The sequence below is a fragment of the Pelodiscus sinensis genome, chromosome 1 (assembly GCF_052426305.1).
Source record: "Pelodiscus sinensis isolate ZL-2025 chromosome 1, ASM5242630v1, whole genome shotgun sequence".
Lineage (NCBI taxonomy): Eukaryota > Metazoa > Chordata > Testudines > Trionychidae > Pelodiscus > Pelodiscus sinensis.
The window spans coordinates 345,051,101-345,070,578 of NC_143052.1; the positions used below are offsets into that span (position 1 = coordinate 345,051,101).

Consider the following 19,478-nt stretch of genomic DNA (forward strand, 5'->3'; position numbering starts at 1 on the left):
ACAGAGTGTGTGTGCTGGCTGCTGCTAGGTAAGTTTCTGAGAGAAGCCATGCTCTGTTTCTTTAAGACAGGGAAAGCTGGCCTGCTCTGTTCTCTCCCTGGTGGGTGGGTGGGGAGGGAGAACGAGCATTGACATCTTGGAAACAGGTACTGCCTCTAAAGACAGGCTCTCCTCTGAATTGCTTACCTTTCATGCTTCAGATTGGAGCAGCTCTGCTGTGTGTTTCCCTTTCTCCAATCCTTGCTCTGAAGAGACAGGGACAGGGGGACACACAGACTTCAGCATTCCCCTCTATCTTCCCCTCACTCCCTTCTGCATAGGTAGCAGGAGAATCCTGGGAGCAGCTCAGCTGCAGGACAGAGCAAAATGAGGTAGGGGCAGCTAAACACATGCTGCTAGCTGTGAGTCTGCATGCTCCATTAATCAGTTGGGTGGGCCGGAGAAAAATGCTTGGTGGACCAGATCTGGCCCCTACTCTTGATTTTGTCCACCCTGTTCTAGAAAGTACTTCCACTACCAACATGCACTAAAATAAGCATGAAAGAAGTATAGTACTGTCCACAGAGTAAATGAGTAGCTAACTCATACTAACAGTTGCTTTTTTACCTATCACTGAAGGCTGACATCTTTAATTAAATTGTATTACTAGAATAGTCTACAACATGCTAGAAAAAGCTTAAAGATACGAGGCAACAGTAAAAGTTACCATCCTACAATTGCATACTATTTTTAAGATACTAGTGTGTTAATGCAATTAGAGGGAAATCAATTAATGCACTATACTTAATATTGCTTTGGAAACATATCTTCCTCCTTTAGAAATAATCTGTAACCTTCTTTACAAAAAGTTACCATTTCAGGCTGCCATCTCATCACATTTCAATATAATCAAGTTCAGGCAAGGTCATTAATTCAGTAGAAGACCTCCAGGGGAAACCCACAGGACTGCAAGAAATAATACTGTACTGTTGTTTCGAGGGGAATGCAGCACTGTTGTAGTGGTGTTGGTCCAAGAATATTAGACACACAACTGGGTGAGGTAATATTGCAGGATTAAGCAAGTCACTTAATTTTCTTCTGTTATTTCCTCATCTATAAAATGGGAGTATGATGGGGTGGACTAGACTCCAAAGCCTCCTGCTGGAGGCTTGAGGCCTTGTCACAGCCTGCCCCAGAGAGACTATAGAGAAGTCCTCCAAGTAGGCTACAGTAGCTACAAAGGAAGCAGCTAATCAGTGGCCAGGAAGGCCCTATAAAAGGAGATGGGGAACAGAGCAGCAGCAAGTGTCTCTGGAGACTTCAATAGTGATAGAAATGTAGCCGTGTTAGTCTGGTGTAGCTGAAACAAAAAACAGGACTGTGTAGCACTATAAAGACTAACAAGATGGTTTAATAGGTGATGAGCTTTCGTGGGCCAGACCCACTTCCTCAGATCAAATAGTGGACGAAAATTGTCACAACCATATATACCAAAGGATACAATTAAAAAAAATGAACACATATGAAAAGGACAAATCAAATTTCAGAACAGAAGGGAGATAGAAGGGGGGAAGAGGGGGAGGTAAATGTCTGTGAGCTAATGATATTAGAGGTGATAATTGGGGAAGCTATCTTTGTAATGGGTAAGATAATTAGCGTCTTTATTCAAATTTGAGTGTAAAGTGTCGAATTTAAGCATGAATGACAGTTCAGAGGATTCTCTTTCAAGTGAAGTCTTAAAAGGTCTTTGAAGCAGGATGCAGGTAATCAAGTCGTTGAGACAGTGTCCTTTCTGGTTGAAATGGCAAGAAACTGTTTTTTCTTTGTGATCCTGTCTGATATCTGTTTTGTGTGCACTGATCCTTTGGCGAAGTGTCTGAGACGTTTGTCCAATGTACATAGCAGACAGACACACTTTCGGCACATGATTGCATAAATTATATTTCTGGATGCGCAGAAATATGTGTTCTTGATCTTATAACTCACTTGGTTAGGTCCAATAATGGTATCAGCAGAGTGAATATGTGGACAAAGCTGGCAACGGGGTTTGTTGCAAGGGAAGGTACCAGGGTTGGTATTAGTGTGGTAAGTCCTGTGGTTGTTGGTAAGAATCATCTTGGTTAGGTGGTTGTCTATAGGACACTATGGGTCTGTCTCCCAAAGCCTCTCAGAGTTTAGTATCCTGTTCCAATATAGGCTGTAGTTTATTGATAATGTGTTGGACAGGTTTAAGTTGGGAGCAGTAGGTGATGACAAGTGGTGTTCTATTGTTGGTTTTCTTGGGTCTGTCTTGAAGTAGTTGGTTTCTAGGTATTCGTCTGGCTCTTTCAATTTGCTTTTTTATTTCTCTGGGTGGGTAGTTGAGCTTTATAAATGCTTGGTAGAGATCCTGAAGTTTCTTGTCTCTGTCAGTGGGATTAGAGAAGATGCGGTTGTATCGAAGGGCTTGGATATAGATGATGGATCATATGGTGTGTTCTGGATGGGAGCTGGAAGCATGTAGGTAACTGTATGAGTCAGTGGGTTTTCTGAAGAGAGTGGTGCCTAATTTTCCATTGCTGATTTGTACTGTGATGTCCAGGAAATGGATCTCTCGTGTAGAATGATCCAGGCTAAGACTGATGGTGAGGAAGTGGGTCTGGCCCACAAAAGATCATCACCTATTAAACCATCTTGTTAGTCTTTAAAGTGCTACACAGTCCTGTTTTTTGGAGACTTCAAGGTATGAAGACTGGGTAACTGATTAGTTGGGAGAGCAGCAGCACTACGGACAGGACAGCTCCGAGTGGCGAGCTCATTGGAGACTAGTGAACTAAGATGGGATTCTGAGATAAAGCTGTGAGGTAAGGCGAGGAAGCTGTCTCCAGGAGGGGAAGCCCTGGAGGCATCACTCTCAATCAGAGTGGGGAACAGACTGAGGGAACAAACTCAGAGACACTAGAAAGGGCACTGAGATGGGACCCTGTTAAATGTGTACCTTGGAAAGGGTTTTGTGTAAAGTCTTTTAGAACTGAGAGGGTGCAGGCACACACACACTTGGCCCAAGGGGGCACTCACAAAAGTTGAGTGCTTCCTTCAATACGGGGTAATAAGACTCATATGCCTTTCTAACGTGTCTTGAAATCCTCATATGAAAGGTGCTATATAAATGAAGAGTAGCATCATTACAGTATTACTATCTTTTGGATGAGGTGTAAAATTGACATCCTGATCACTTGTGATCACTGACTGAAATACTAGCCGCGGCCCCAAGGTCTTGGCTGAAGTAGAACAGGAATCATTACATTTACCTAAATTTAAGTTATACTGAATATTCACTTTATGTCCTATACCTGAGAAGCTAATCATATATATAGTAGCCCAGTGTCTGAGAGTCTGTAACGCCGAAATGCTGGCTGTTCCCTCTGGGCGGCGCTGCTGCCTGAAATGCTGGCTGTTCCCTCTGGGTGGCGCTGTTGCTGAAATGCTGGCTGTTCCCTCTGGACGGTCCGTGCTGCATGGGGAGCGCGGGGCCCAAACAGCCGCTTGCACTGCTTGCTCCCCAGCAGTGGCCCGGCTGAGCGGCGCAGAAGTCAGCCAAGTGCCATGGTGGGAGGCGAAGGGGAGCGGGGCGGTGACGTGCGGCGTGACAGTGGCTCCAGGCCCCACCCCCTGCCCATGAACATCACCGCCCCGCCCCCCTTCGCCTCCCACTGTGGCGCTCGGCTGACTTCTGCGCCGCTCAGCCAGGCCACTGCGGGGGAGCAAGTGGCGCAAGCGACCGTTTGGGCTCCGCACCCCCCATGCAACACAGGGAGTGCACAGCCCAAATGGCCATTTGGGCTCTGCGGTCCCCCGAGTGAGAGGCAGAAGGAGAAGTGACAGAGAGAGAGGCAGGAGGCAGAGGAGAGCTGAGAGAGGGGGGGGTGGAAGGCAGTAGGAGGAGGAGAGGGAGGGTGAGAGAGAGAGTGAGAGACGGAGCGAGAAACCGGAGGCTCAGGAGAGAAGACCGACGTGGAGGAGAGACCTGAAAATCCCATCTTATGATGGGCTAATTGGCTAGTGTGTCAATAACACCCTTAGCAATAGCCACACAGGATTCCTACTTTTTTTTTTTTTTTACCTGACGATGTTTTTTTTTTTTTTACCTGACTTGATGTTCTGGTGGTAGATGCAGAAGACTATCTGTGCAGACTGCAAGAGCTCCCCCAAACAACAGGTTTCTCCGCTACTTCTCTGGATGATGAGGTTACAAGAGAACTCAGTGTGGTGGTCAAACTCTGGGCAGAAGGTGCGAGCCACGGCTCGGGTGGTGCGCTTCTTCTCCTCAGGTAAGAAGGAGAGGTGCATGGACACATAGGCATTAACTCCCACTTCTGCAGTGGACTGGAGTGAAGGGTTCTTTTCCGCCACAGCTCTTCATGTAATAAGGAAAAAAAGAGGTCACACACCAGGCGTGCTTACAAGTAACGGTGTTAGAAATATGTGTACGCCACCAAAATGAAGGGGTTTTTAACCCTTAGCTGTACAATGGTGTGAACAAGACAGTGGATTCGATTTCAGGTCTTGCCTACACAGAAACTTTCAGGGAATCTCTCATACTTGATCTAGCCCTGCAGTAGATCCATCAGTGCTAGTAAACACAGGGATTCTAGTATAGACTGGCTGTTGACAATTTTCAGCCCATTTTTTGCCCTAGACCTCCTACAATCAGTAATGAAATGATGACCAAACCTGCTGTGGTCTGGCTATACTAGTGCCCTTACTACTCCTTGCACCAGTGACTACAGCAGGAAATGCAGGTGCTCAGTAACTCTGAAAATCAGGTGCCAGGGCTACTAAAACATCCTCTTTTGTAAAGGCAGCAGGAATGCTCCTCAGAGCAGCTGCTCCAGAAAGAAGCAAAGAGCAGAACCAAAACTCTTTTTAGACTTTGATTAGCTGATTCAACACTAACTAGAGTCAAAGGGAGTCTGTCCATTGACTTCATAGCACTGAATCAGTGTCTGATTGAGGAAGGCTGAAGCTGGACCAGGACCTGGAGCCCATCAATACTGCTCAGAGAATAGGCCAAAGGATGTTGCTCAGGAGTACTGAGATCCACACTAGTCTTTAAAGGGCTGATCGCCTCTGTTTTAACTAGCGATGTTAACGTGTTTATTTTGGTAAATATGTGACCATTGAAAAGTCATTTGCGCACGGGGGAAGGAAGAGAAGTGGGAGTGGTGCTCGCAGGGAGCAGTGCCCCGGAAGGCAGCAGCGAGGGAGAGGGGCAGCAGCTCTGCAGGAGCCAGCACATGTGGGGAGTCCACTCCCCACGTGCACCACTCCTGCCTCCCCCCCTCCCGGGTGTAAATGATTTTTCAGCAGTTACATGTTTACAAAAAGAAATGCATTTTACCATCCCTAGTTAAAACAGGTGATCAGCCCTTTAAAGAGAGGAGTGCTTCCCAGCATTCCTGAGCAATGTCCTTTGGCCTGTTCTGCATGTAACAATGAGGGTTAACTGATGATCCCAGGCTCATCGGTTAACTGTGAATACGGGTGCATGATCACATCCCTAGTTTTAACCTTTCCTTCTTTAATGCACTAAACTTGCCTGCCAAGACTAACCTTCAAGCCATTTAGCTCTCAGTGTAAGATTCCTTTAAAAGGAATGTTTAGTTGATTTAGCTTATTTGCGGTCATGCAAAATCCCAATCACTGACAAGAGGACCCAAAGCACAAATTGGCACAGTATCTTTTCCCTTTAATACAAAATCTTTTATACTGGAAGAAATGTGGCTGAACTTAGTTCTGCTCAGTAAAGCAGGAGACCAAAGGCAATAGCTAGAGACACATCTGTTATGGGCAGGTATTGTACAAAATTCCTTCTAGTCCTTTTTAAGTGAAAAAGATTTGAATCTTGATCTCAATAGATGAAAGGTTAACAAGTTACAGTTGTTTTCCACCACTATGGCACGCTGTCCCCTGCCACCAAAGTTATGTTAAGAGAAAATCTTTGTCTTCGAATTACTGTAGATCTTACCTGGCTGCTGCTTGCAAACCAGCTGCTCTGTGTATTTGTACAGAAATAGAAATGACTCGAGAAGCTATCGCTCCCTCTGCTGGTTTTAGTGAACGCTTATATCTCACACTCACATCAAGCAAGCCTGAATTTAAAACAAAACAAAAAAAAATAAACATTCTGGGGGTTTTTTAAATTACAGCTCCGGTTAACCACGATGTTTTCTATTAATGAAAGCAAACGATTTCATACAAAAAAATCTCTAAAGAGGCAACATTATCGTTGTACAGTTAAGAATTAAAAAAAAAATCAGGAGTGAAAGTTTAGATGTATTTTTGTTCAACCACCTTACTGCCTTGATACAGGAGTTACTGCATGAAATTCTGTGACCTGTGTTATGCAGAAGGTTAATCGAGATGATCTTCAAATCTATATATTAAAGTTAAGATTATATCCTCATTTACATAATCACAGTATCTTGGTATATTAATTATTTACAGAATCTGGGAATAAAATGAAATATAAAATTCTCTGAAGATTTTAGCATCTACAATATTCTCAAAGTTAACAGATTCCCTTTTGCCAATGCAAAGTAAATGTTCTATCTGCAACAAGCTCACTCCATCATACCAGTGAGCCTCTGGGTTTTTTTCTTGGTCTCTCCCTCCAAGAATTCGTCTTTTATTCCTTTCTGACTCATATCACAATCACCTTATTCTGACTGAGGAACCCTAAACAGATTTCTCTGAAAGCCTCTTCAGGTCCACTTTTGTATCATCTGGAAAAAAAACAAACCACTACAGGGTGAACAGGTTCCTTCCCACTCTGAGGACTAAGCATATTGCTTAGAGGCTTCACTTCCCTGAGCCTCTTCTGGTCTGAGAAGTGAGACCCCCCAAACCAGGGATGTAAAATTTCAATTAACTGGCTAATTGAATAGTTAATGCAATAGTCAATGCCCACAGCGTTTCAAAGCGACAGTGCTGCATGGAGAACCGAGGTCAGTGAGGGTTTCATAGTGTTTCAAAGTGGCAGACCCCTGGCTCCACGCAGCGCTGCCGCTTTGAAGTACTTCCTCTTCCTTCCCTCCCCCCACACTTGCTGCCTCTTTTTGATAGAGGCAGCAAGCAGGAGGGGAAGCGACTAGTCGACTATCCAATAAGCATTTTCTTATTGGATAGTCAACCAGTCATTCACATCTCTACCCCAAACCAGGGATTCTCATGTGGCAGTGAGATGTGGTAGGCCTAGGGATGGCTCATTCAGTTTTCCCCTAAATACAATGTGAGCCTAACTCTACTCCCACAGAAGTCAGTGGAAATTTTGTCATTGATTTCCAATGGTGAGTTTTGACGGATTACATTAGAACATAAGAACGGCTATTCTGGGTCAGATCGAAAATCCATCTAGCCCAGTATCCTGTCTGCTGACAGTGGCCAATACCAGATACCCCAGAGGGAGGGAACACAACAGGTAATCATCACATGATCCCTTTTCTGTCATTCATTTTCAGACAAATAGATGTTAGGGACACCATTCCTACCCATTCTGACTAATAGCCATTGATCGACCTAACCTCCATGAACCCTGTTGAAGTCCTAGTCTTCACAACATCCACTGGGAAGGAGTTTCACAGGTTGACTATGCACTGCATGAAGAAAAACTTCCTTTTGTTTGTTTTAAATCTGCTGCCTATTAATATAATTTGGTGACCCCTAGTTCTTACATTGTGGGAATAAGTAAATAACTTTTCCTTATTCACTTTTTCCACAACAGTCATGATTCTATCTATCTTTCTATCTATCTATCTTATCATATATCATATCATATCCCCCCTTAGTCTCCTCTTTTCTAAGATGAAAAGTCTAAGTCTTTTTTAACTCTCTTTATATGGGACCCGTTCCAAACCCCTAATAATTTTTGTTGCCCTTTTCTGAACCTTTTCCAATGCCAATATATCTTTTTTGAGATGAGGTGACCACATCTGTACGTAGTATTTAAGATGCAGGTGTACCATGGTTTTATACAGAGGCAATAAGATATTCTCCGTCTTATTCTCTATCCCTTTTTTAATAACTCCTAAAGTTCTATTTGCCTTTTTAACTGCCGCTGCACACTGAGTGGATATTTTCAGAGAACTATCCAAAATTACTCCAAGATCTCTGAGTAGTTTATTAAATTACTAAATTATTAAGTTTACTAAATTAGTCCCCATCATACTGTACATATAGTTGGGATTATTTATTCCAATGTGCATTACTTTACATATATCAACATTACATTTCATTTGCCAGTTTGTTGCCCATTCACTTAGTTTGGGGAGATCTTTTTGAAACTCTTCACAGTTTGCTTTGGTCTTAATGATCTTGAGCAACTATCTTGATTGTTAAGACCAACATGCTGGATTATTATTAGTCTTTAATAAATGTGAGTTTCTCTTATTCTCCTTAAAGTGTATACACACGCTTCACCCTTTAAAAGAAAAGAATGTCTTCACTTACCTGAGGATCGTGGATGGAGTTCTTCTGAGCAATCAGTTCTTGGAACTAAAGGGAGAGTAAAGGTCTGTATCCCTACTTCTTCACGGTGTTGCATTGTTACCATGGCACACAAGCGTGACAATGGCAAGGTCCCTTTTGCAACCATCTGATCTCTGACATTAGGGTAATAGTACCTGTGCAAGATACAAAGAGCCATAAATCATGACATGTTGGTCAAGTGAGGAGGGAGAAGCAGTAAGTGAGGAGGGAGAAGCAGTAACAGGAAACTTGGAAATGGCGGAGATGCTCAATGACTTCTTTGTTTCGGTCTTCACCGAGAAGTCTGGAGGTGTGCCTAACGTAGTGAATACAAGCAGAGAGAGGGTAATTTTAGAAGATAGGATACACAAAGAACAAGTTAAAAATCACTTAGGAAAGTTAGATGTCAGCAAGTCACCAGGTCCTGATGAAATGCATCCCAGGATACTCAAGGAGCTGATAGAGGAGGTATCTGAGCCTTTAGCTATGATCTTTGAAAAATCATGGAAGACAGGGGAGATTCCAGAAGACTGGAAAAGGGCAAATATTGTGCCCATCTATAAAAAGGGGAATAAGAACAACCCAGGAAACTACAGACCGGTCAGTTTAACGTATGTCCCAGGGAAGATAATGGAGCAGGTAATTAAGGAAATCATATGCAAACACTTGGAAGGTAATAAAGTGATAGGGAATAGCCAGCATGGGTTTGTGAAGAACAAGTCATGCCAAACTAATCTGATACCTTCTTTGATAGGATAACAAGCCTTGTGGATAAGGGAGAAGCGGTGGATGTCATATACCTAGACTTTAGTAAGGCATTTGATACGGTCTCGCATGATATTCTTATTGATAAACTAGGCAAATATAACTTAGATAGGACCACAATAAGGTGGGTGCATAATTGGCTGGATAACCGTAGTCAGAGAGTTGTTGTTAACGGTGCTAAATCCTGCTGCAAAGGGATAACAAGTGGAGTTCCGCAAGGGTCTGTTTTGGGACCCGTACTGTTCAATATCTTCATCAATGATGTAGATATTGGGATAGAGAGTACGCTTATTAAATTTGCAGATGATACCAAACTGGGTGGGGTTGCAACTTCTTTGGAGGATAGGGACATAATTCAAGATGACCTTAGCAAGTTAGAGAAATGGTCAGAGGTAAACAGGATGAAGTTTAATAAAGAGAAATGCAAAGTGCTCCACTTAGGAAGGAACAATCAGGTTCATACATACAAGATGGGAAGCGACTGTCTAGGAAGGAGCATGGCGGAAAGGGATCTAGGGGTCATAGTGGACCACAAGTTGAATATGAGTCAACAGTGTGATGCTGTTGCAAAAAAAGCAAATATGGTTCTAGGTTGTATCAACAGGTGTGTTGTAAGCAAAACTCGTAAAGTCATTCTGCCTCTCTACTCTGCACTAGTTAGGCCTCAGCTGGAGTACTGTGTCCAGTTCTGGGCGCCACATTTCAAGAAAGATGTGGAGAAATTGGAAAGGGAACAGAGAAGAGTGACAAGAATGATTAAAGGTCTAGAGAACATGACCTATGAAGCCAGGCTTCATGAACTGGGCTTGTTTAGTTTGGAAAAAAGAAGATTAAGGGGGGACATGATAGCAGTTTTCAAATACCTAAAAGGGTGTCACAAGGAGGAAGGAGAAAATTTGTTCCTCTTGGTTTCTGAGGACAGGACAAGGAGTAATGAGCTTAAAGTGCAGTAAAGGAGGTTTAGATTGGACATTAGGAAAAAATTCCTAACTGTCAGGGTGGTCAAATATTGGAATAAATTGCCAAGGGAGGTGGTGGAATCTCCCTCTCTGGAGATATTTAAGAACAGGTTAGATAGACATCTGTCAGGGATGGTGTAGACGGAGCTTGGTCCTGCGTTGAGGGCAGGGGGCTGGACTCGATGACCTCTCGAGGTCCCTTCCAGTCCTATGATTCTATGATTCTAAGATGTAGTAGTTATTGGCTATGAACAGTTTTAAAGTACAATTTCCCTGTGCAATCAAAGCAAGTCAGGTGATTGGCCTCTCTGGAAAAAATAAGTTAAAAAAATCTGACTCTAAAAGCACTTTCAGAGGAGTAAAATGCATATTCCATAATGACACCACTAATTTATTACGTGGCAAGAGATTTTCACTGTTAATCACTCCTCCAGTCTCATTGTTTTCTGATCTGTGAGGAAATGGATCTTTATTCTGTACCTGCACCAGATTTCAAACTGGATTCCTCCTCCTGCTGCTAATCCTTGTGAAGAAAATGCACTGAGAAGCAGCCTCTGTACTGGGACGTCAGCAGGTACCAACAAGGAATGATGCTGCTCATCATTAAAAATGGGATCAGGGACACACAAAGTAGTCGCTGAGCGGAAAGGCTTTAACTTAATGCCTACAAAGTCAAACAAACCCAGTTAAACATTTGATCTCAACTTTATATATCCAAGGAACAATGGATATACTCAAATTTTAATCTGAAAACAATCTAATGTGATTTTGGCCTGAAAGCTCACTGTCCAAACTCTGTCCCCATGAAGGCCTCAGAGAAACACCAAGATGCTATAGAATGTAGTGCTGGTAATTCAAAAGCAGCACTGAACTATTTCCACAGCAATTGTTCTTCAGCATGCTGCTGGAAGCGCTGTCTTTTGGAGGAAATATAAAATCAGAGGTTCAAAGCACTCACAACCTCAAAACTCTGACTGCCAGAAGCAATAGCCCACTGCACTTAGCCCACTGCACTTTTCACAACAGAGACTAGCCCAGATGTCCTGTCCCAATTCCCCCTTCACAAAGTATATATCCTTAAAATCCCCCTGCAGTTTCAGCGGCATATATCATTCAGTCCCAAAACTTTGTATAATATTACAATTAAAGCAAGTGTCATATTTGACTCCTGCAATGGCTGAAATAAGCCCTATATAAAGTTTGTAAGTCAGTGTATAGATTTTTTTCCCTTCAGAGTCTTATACATGTGAAGTCTCCATTGAAATCTATGGATTACTCACAAAGTGTAAAGTTAAACACATGCTTATATCTTTTCAGGACGGGGATCTAAGTTTATAAAGCACTTTTGGATCTTTAGATAAACGGTGCTAAGTCCATACCCTTTATTGAAAATCAATGGGTGCAGCTTTTAGTTTGTTGATTTAACCCAAAGTTTAGTGTATGCTGGCTTTCTGTTGCCATATCAGAGAAGCCCAGAGGTACAAACAATTTATCTGGGCAGCAGGAAAAGAAACAAACAACACCCGTGTGATATTATTGGATTGTAACATGAACATACAAATCATTATTGCAACCACTGTTATATGTTTGCACCAAATCTTGTACTAAGTGTGCCAAATAGGATGTCTATAAAAAGCTTATCATTTGCTGATTCTATTTATACAATTCATATGCTTGTATGATTTTTGTATTTGAAATTATGAGTATTGGTACTTGTATTTCACGTTTGTTTCTGGGAGACATCCACAAGCTTGTCAACCTATTGTGAAAGAGCTGCTAGACAAGTGAATAGTACTTCACTGACAATACACATCTGATGAGCTTTGCTGTGTATGTTCAGATCAGCACATAAGCAATAACTGCTACCAAAAAAGGACTAAGTCAAACATGGACAGGTGACTTGCTCATGTGACAAACTCCATTTTGGGACATACTTTCACACAGTAAGAATAATGGGGATCCCCTCACATTGCCAAGGGTATAAAGAGGGCTCCTCCATTTTGTCTTCTGGGTCATCACCTTTGCATTTTTGCTATGACCTGAGCTTGAAAGGACTGATGACCCATTCTAACGGAGGATGTATTCCAGAGATCTGATTTAAGACAGTGGATTATTCCATCTTGTTGCAAAAATTAGTACAGTGCACTCTTTTGGGTAAGATCCGAGTTATACATTGACCTGGGAATATGGTTGGTCCTTTGGGATCAGAAGAACCTGTTCTGATTTGGTGAGATTGGTTTTCATAACCTCTCATCCGTATAAGGAGTGGAACAGGTAGTGGCACAGAAAAACTGGAGCGTCTAAGGGGATTGTTTGTGTTGTTTCTGGTTAGCCAGTGTTGCAAAGAGAAGTGCTCTTTGACTGGTTTGGTGTGCCTTATAGTAGAGGACTCCCAATCTTGAGCTGTAAGTAGCCCCGCTCTGAGCAATTTGCCCTGATTTGGCCCTTTCAGTGGTGCCCCAAGAAGCCTCCCAGATTACAGTGGCTAAAGCAATGCTCTAAACAAGATCCTATCATAAACTAAACTTACCATTTTCATATAATTTGGTCCCTTGTAAAGTACTGGTGTCAGGCTCCTGAACTGGAAAATAGTACTGCACATAACAGTCAGCTTCTCCCCAAACTGTGGACTGTAGGGGAGTGAGCCCTTTAACATTTTCCACATGGATTTCAAACACATGCTCAATCAGTCCTTCCTCTTCTCTCTCCAGCTGCTAAATAAGATAAAGGGAATCCCTGTAAACAAGAGCAGCACCTCAGGTGATAGCGTACAAGAGCTACATTCTTAAAGAAAGGGAGAAAATTAGATTCATCACCCTCTAATTTTTTCCATCCATGTGCTGGATACATTTTGCTAAGTGCACCAAGGCATGTAGAAACACCAGTAGAAACACATGCTCCGGCTGCGGGCTCTCTGCTAATGAGCTGAGTGGCATTTGACTCTCTCCTGGAAGGCCACCCAAGTGCTCAGAACTGTTCATCACCCTGACACTGAAATTATCTCAGTCATTTCCTCTATAGTTTATATAAACGTTTAAAACATGGTAACAATTTTTGTTTAGATTAGTAACACCATGCACTCCAACTCCAACTGTCCATACAAGTCTTTCCCAAACTCAGGGGTCAGTCCCCCCGGGAGAATACCAGACTAGTGATAGGTGCACATAGTGTAGAGGGTAAGGGCTTAGATGTTGTAATTAGGCTCCTAACAAATTCATGATCTGTTTTGGTCAATTCATGGTTATAAGATTTTAAAAATCATAAATTTCATGATTCCAGCTACTTAAATCTGAAATTTCATAGTGGTGTAATTGTAGAGATCCTGACACAAAAAGAAGTTGGGCGGCCACAAGGTTATTTTGGGGGAGAAAGGAGGACTTCTCCCTTTACTTCTGCACTGCGGCTGATCTCTGAAGGCAATGCCACTTAGAAGTAAGGATGAGAGTTTGACCAACTGGCAACCACTTTTTGGTCACTCAGCTCTGAAGGCAACAGAGAAGAGCAGGTGGTGATACTGTCACCCACCCTAAAATAACTTTGAAACTCGCTTTTGGTTCAGCCCAATCTGAAAAACTCTGGTCTTCCTTGTGATATCTGCATAATACGGGGTAAAAGCACACAAGAGCAGATTTCAATGGTCCATGACACATTATTCATAGCCGACAATTTGATAAGGCCATAATTATAACAATGGGCATTATAGCCAATTCTACTCTAGAAAAGGGAGCAATGGGGATGCAGGAGAGGGTTAGCAGTGGTGTGGAGGGACAGGCTATATATGACCCTAAATAGGCAATGTTTTCCACTTTAAACATTCTATTGTGGGCAGCTTCTTTAAGTCCACCTTCTCTCCCTGTTCCTCAGGAACATGGTCTATAACAGCGTTTGTCAATCAATGGTACGAGTACCCTCACAAGTACTCGAGAGAAGTCTGAGGTGTACTTCAACACAACTGAAATTTGGAAAAAAATGAATTTTTGGTTTTAAGTTTTACAGCACTTTATTATTTTTGTACTTTTTACACCCAAACATTTCATTGCTCACCCGGCTACGATTAAGTTGATTAAACAAATGCGTTGCAATGGTAGAAAAAAAATTGTGTGTGTTTGAAAACTGCAGGTAGTACTGGGGGTACTTATAATTTTTTTTTTTTTTTTAAAGGGGGTACTTTATAAAAAAACATTGAGAAACAGCTTGGCAGAGCGTCATATCATACATACAGGGTTACAGGCTCAAAAGAGCAGTTCCCCAGCTCAAGTTGCAAGTGTCTCTTCTCACCACACAGCTCACCGGCCAAAGTACATATTCAGGTCCTAAAGACCAGTGAACACAGAATAAGATTGATGGTAGTGTGAGAGTGGGGAAAGTAATACATTTAAAAAAAAAATCAAAGAATAAAAAAACTATGAGAAGGGAATAAAAGGGAATGGAGACAGAAAAAAGGGGAGGAAAGAAAAGATAAGAAAAAAAAGTAAAGTAGAGATACAGCAATTGAAAGTTTTGGGTGCTTGAAATGAGGGGTGACAACATGACAATCTACTGTAAAATGGGCTCTGAAAAAATAAAGATCAGGGACTCCTGGTTTATCAAAGATAAACTGACCAAGGTGAGATTTCTTGTAACAAGTCTCTAAAAGCCAAAACAATAGTTATGGGAGCATACCATTGCGGGACTCGCAGGGAGAGGATCCAGAGAGTGGGGAGGCCGCTTCATGATGGGAGGTACAGCTCCGTCTTCATTTTTCAGTCTCTGCAGTGCAACTATTTGATCAGCTGAACCCATTGCCAGAATGACCCTGAGGCTCCCATTTTTACTGCCTGTAAAAACATCTATCACGGGCATGTAGCTGTCCACTGCAACCACTGGATAATGAGCCTGAAGCAGCAGGCGAGAAATCTTGGTGTCTCTGGAGAGAAGAAAACAGGTATCAAAACAAGTCACTAATGTATCTCATTTTAGACACATAGTTCGTTTCACCTAGAGCTCTCACTGCAATGAGACAAGCCAATCTATTATTTTTTACAAAACGTGGGTCTTACAAATGACCCATTACAGATAAGGAGACTCCAGTTACCTTTCTACCTAATTAAATTCTGCCCATTATCTTTGTACTTCACATTATACTGATTCCACTTTCTGGTGGATAGGAGAGACTACCTTCACTGGCTAGTGAGCAATGGTCTCCAGAAAATAAGGTAAAGTGCTCTCTCGGCTACTGCCATCCAGCAAATGCAGAAGAAGAGCTACGGACCTATCTAAAGATCCCCATTTAGGAACACAACATACTGCCACTGGACTACAAAAACAACCACTGAGTGAATTATTTTATTAGCTCAAAAAACCACTGAAAAGGAAAAGATGCATCACAGCGGGGAACCATGTTAGTCTGTATCTAAAAAACAAGAAGTCCCATGGCACCTTAGAGACTAATCAAATTAGTCTTTAGCGGTAGTAGTTGGAAGACACAGCAACATGCATTTACTTCTTGATAAATCCCAGTGTCTAATGCTCACTAAACTGAATAATAAAGCACTTTCCATTTAACTGAAGCACTAATGGATTTGCTCCTCTGTTTCTGGTCAAATTCATGTCAGAAACCAGAAATCTGAATTAAAAATAATATATCTCGTGTCTTTTATTTTGATAAATTTTAAATCGCTTGAGGAGGATAGTGATGGATAAAAAGCTGCTATTAAACTAAGGAAGGAAGGAACCAAAACCCGGAATAAAAAAAGAGGAAAAAAATGCTCAGAAAAGACCATATGATAATGAGACAATTACAACTATAAGTTGAGCTATTCAGACAGTATTTGTATATTAAACACTTTCCTGTGCTATGTAAACTGACAGTTCCATAGTAGTCTTATGGTTAAGTCCACCTGCTTATTTCAATCAGTTTGGGGAAGGGAAAATTGAAACAAGTGAATACAGGTTACAGTGCACAAAACAATTTCTATTCTAATCCAATGTAACTAATAATAACTATGAAAGCCACAGCTTGCTATTTGAGAGTGGTCAGATACAGTGATCTGCTACAGCCATATTTTCTTACAAACAGGATGAGCTAAGCTGGTTTAGATGGGCAGTACTGCAACTGTCTTCATTTCTATGGGCTGTTCATTGGTAAACCTTTCACTTGTTTCTGCACCACAAGAGTGCCATGCAAATGGTGGATATAAAGCAGCAAAAGTCATAAATTTCACATTACTGAACATCAGTGGCTTGTCTTGCAGATTATCAAGTTACAAACGTAGAGGATGACTCCTACAACTCATGTAGTGTCCCTTTAAGACGGCTTGGCACAGACTTTTGAATCCACCTCCAAGGATCAGTCTGATTGCAGGATCAGGTACTTTATGCCGATGCTACTTTAACAAAGTAGCAATGGAGAATACAATTTAACAATAATATGGATCAGACATTTTGCACTGGTGACAAAGCATTTCCAGGTTTACCAAGGACACGTTTTAGAGTTTGGTCCTCAACTCTTGCATTCTGCAATGCAGAGCAGACTTAGCTGCACGCTATTGTTAAGGACACAAATTCCCTTTCTTTCCCCCTCTGCTGGGCATCACATATCCCACACTGTGGTCAAAAACAGAATAAAATTTCAAGAGCCTGTTTACTTGAATGACATGTAAAACTGATGCAGAGGAAGCTTCACCAGTCCTAGCAGTCTGTCACATCCAGGAGTTCGCATCTTGTTCCAGGCTTCAATAACCATGACATTGTTCTTGAGTCTCTCCAGATATCTGGTAGTCAGTGAAACAGGCATCACCTAGTACATAGAGAGTTTACTGCATAACTCGTGAATGAAGCAAATTACATTAAACAGATGAGCAAGCTGTTTGTCAAATACAGAGCATTCAGTTTTAACAGAGAGAGATTTGCCTAATGGTTTGGAGCTTAATGGGAAGTGCACAGCCATGCAACTTTGGAAGAACTACGGGTTTTACATCTATTTATCATAAATAACAGTGAAGTAACTTGGGATAAAAATTTCTTGGATGTCTTTCAATGAAACCATGCCTCCAATTAAAGCCTGAGGACTCCCACAATTCTCTCTCTAACACTCCCCAAAAATCCTGCAATCAAAATTGGGAAAAACAGATTTGACATTCCTGATATTTCTAAAGAAAACAAAACCAAGGAAACGAGACCAATCAACAACAACAAAAAGGGGATTTCTGATACAACAATTGATTCAAAATGAGATAAGTATATGAAACGTGGCTGAATATATTACAACAGAAGTCTAAACTTTTGGGATTTCTTGGCTTTCCCTTTTTTCCCTTAATGCTGAATTAACTCATGTTTGTGCTGACTAACGTATATAGTATGGGAAGATCACAAAAATACAGGACTATAAAGATAACAAGTCAACTCTCCAACTATACAGCATTGGACCCCACATTCTAAGAATGTCTTTCGCTTCCTGCAGAAAGCAGTTGCCGTCTTTTCCAGGCTTTATTGTATATGGGCTCTCCTGCCTACTTTCCTCTGGTATTTTATAAGTCTTGTTTACACTTTTGGGCAATTCGAGGACTCGCTCCCCTGCATTTCATGTTTTGTGGTATGACCAAAGTAGTAACAAGAGCATTCTAATCTATCAGAGAGTAAGTCAGAGGCTTCCTTACGGACTGTATTTAGGTAAAAACTTGCACTTCGAAAAAATGTTTGCCTTCACAGCAAAATGCAATTTAGACAGAATAACAGAAAAGGTGTGTGACTTGCCTGAGAAAAGCTAAAGGCAGGTTGTGTTGTGCCCCACATGACAGCAGATCTTGTTGCCTCCTCTGTGCTGAACAATTTACAGTTTAAATACACATTACAGGGACCATGGATTCCAGAGTCTCCAGCAACAAAATCTTTCCCATCAGGCACCATTAACAATACATGCAACAGTAATCCATCCTCTTCAGATTCATTTATTTGTGTCATCAGGTTACGGGACACAGATAATGGAATAGATAGTGGTGTCTGCAGCATCCCTGTGGTAGGTACTTCTGTTCTCTTGAAGGATTCCTGATTGCTTTGTTTCAAAAGTTGAGGGCTTTTTGCATGCATAACATTTCTGTCAGCTTCTTGTAACTTAATCCCTGGACTTCTGATGGCATAAACTGGGGCTTGGTGGACAATACTAGCTGATCTGGCATTGGCACTGGTAAAGTCTTTGTTGTCTGCTGCAAGCTCCAATGATATCTGCATTATATAAGGAGAAAATATCTAATCAGAATATCGGCCCTCTATGAAGCACAAGCCCAGCAATATCAAATCAGAAATCTATAGCATACTTGATTCAACAGCTGCATTCGTTTAACTTTCAGACCCCTAAAAGCTCATTTATGGACGTGTGTTGATCATGAATCTTAAACCTTACTGCAAGAAATCTACAGAAAGATTTGCTAAATAAAGTGACGCCTCTAACACATGCACAGCCTAAATGAATAAGAACGTGTACAATTTCAAACTTATGCAGTAATACAACTTGAAAAATGTACTTGTCACCAACCACCTAAAGTAAAAAAAATATTGCCTCCTACTGGGAATTTTTTCTGGAGATATTTATACATTATTTTTGTCTGCATTTTATAGCATTATTTGATCACAATACTTTAGCACAAATTCCTCCCTTTTATTTGTTCTTCCTTCTCTCTTCCAATACTTTCACTTATTTTATTTCTCCAGCTACAACATCTTTGCCTTTTTCTTCATCTTTCAACAACTAATCCAGTTTAATTTTTCTGTTTTGTAATATTTCCAACCCTTTAAGTCACCTCTTTCTTCACTCCTTCCTTTCCTCTCATTCCTTCAGTCTCTTCCTCCTTTACCACTGATTCATTTTACTGGTCTCTAAATCTCCCTGTCCTCAGGCATCATTCCTTCTCTTTTTCTGCTATCTGAACAATCTACAGCACCTTCCTCCCCCGCCCCCAGTCTATCCCTTCTCTTCCACTCCTCCATACACACTGCCTCTTCATTCCTCTTGTTCCCTGGCCACTTTGCCCCATAGCTTCCCCTGCTCTCTGGAGAAGGGGATCTGTCCACTCATCCTTGTCAGCGAGTTTTTCAAGCCCTACAAACTTACCTGCAAAAATAACCAACCTTTGCTTACATTCCCAAACGATTCCCTAGTTCTATAGAGTTGAAATTCACAGGTAGAGTCCTCCTCCTTTCCCTCACTTGAACTGGATGACTCTACACTATACTCAGGGGAACTACAATTAGAACTGATTTTAAGAAGGTTACAGGTGTTTCCCCAAACCCTTT

At 41.6% G+C, this 19,478-nt stretch overlaps 1 protein-coding gene across 3 annotated transcripts in view; it reads right to left on the reverse strand.

The window, feature by feature from the left end:
* Positions 1-19,478, reverse strand: part of C2CD3 (C2 domain containing 3 centriole elongation regulator) — an 84,417-nt gene that overhangs the window by 43,826 nt on the left and 21,113 nt on the right. For all 3 annotated transcript variants that reach the window (XM_075919584.2, XM_075919583.2, XM_075919585.2), the window contains exons 14-21: positions 17,943-18,410; positions 16,835-16,986; positions 14,871-15,114; positions 12,739-12,922; positions 10,689-10,872; positions 8,467-8,639; positions 5,987-6,110; positions 4,107-4,375 (exon numbers count right to left, since the gene is read on the reverse strand). In XM_075919584.2, the coding sequence (XP_075775699.2) occupies positions 4,107-4,375; positions 5,987-6,110; positions 8,467-8,639; positions 10,689-10,872; positions 12,739-12,922; positions 14,871-15,114; positions 16,835-16,986; positions 17,943-18,410 (1,798 nt within the window). The remainder of the gene's footprint in view (positions 1-4,106; positions 4,376-5,986; positions 6,111-8,466; positions 8,640-10,688; positions 10,873-12,738; positions 12,923-14,870; positions 15,115-16,834; positions 16,987-17,942; positions 18,411-19,478) is intronic.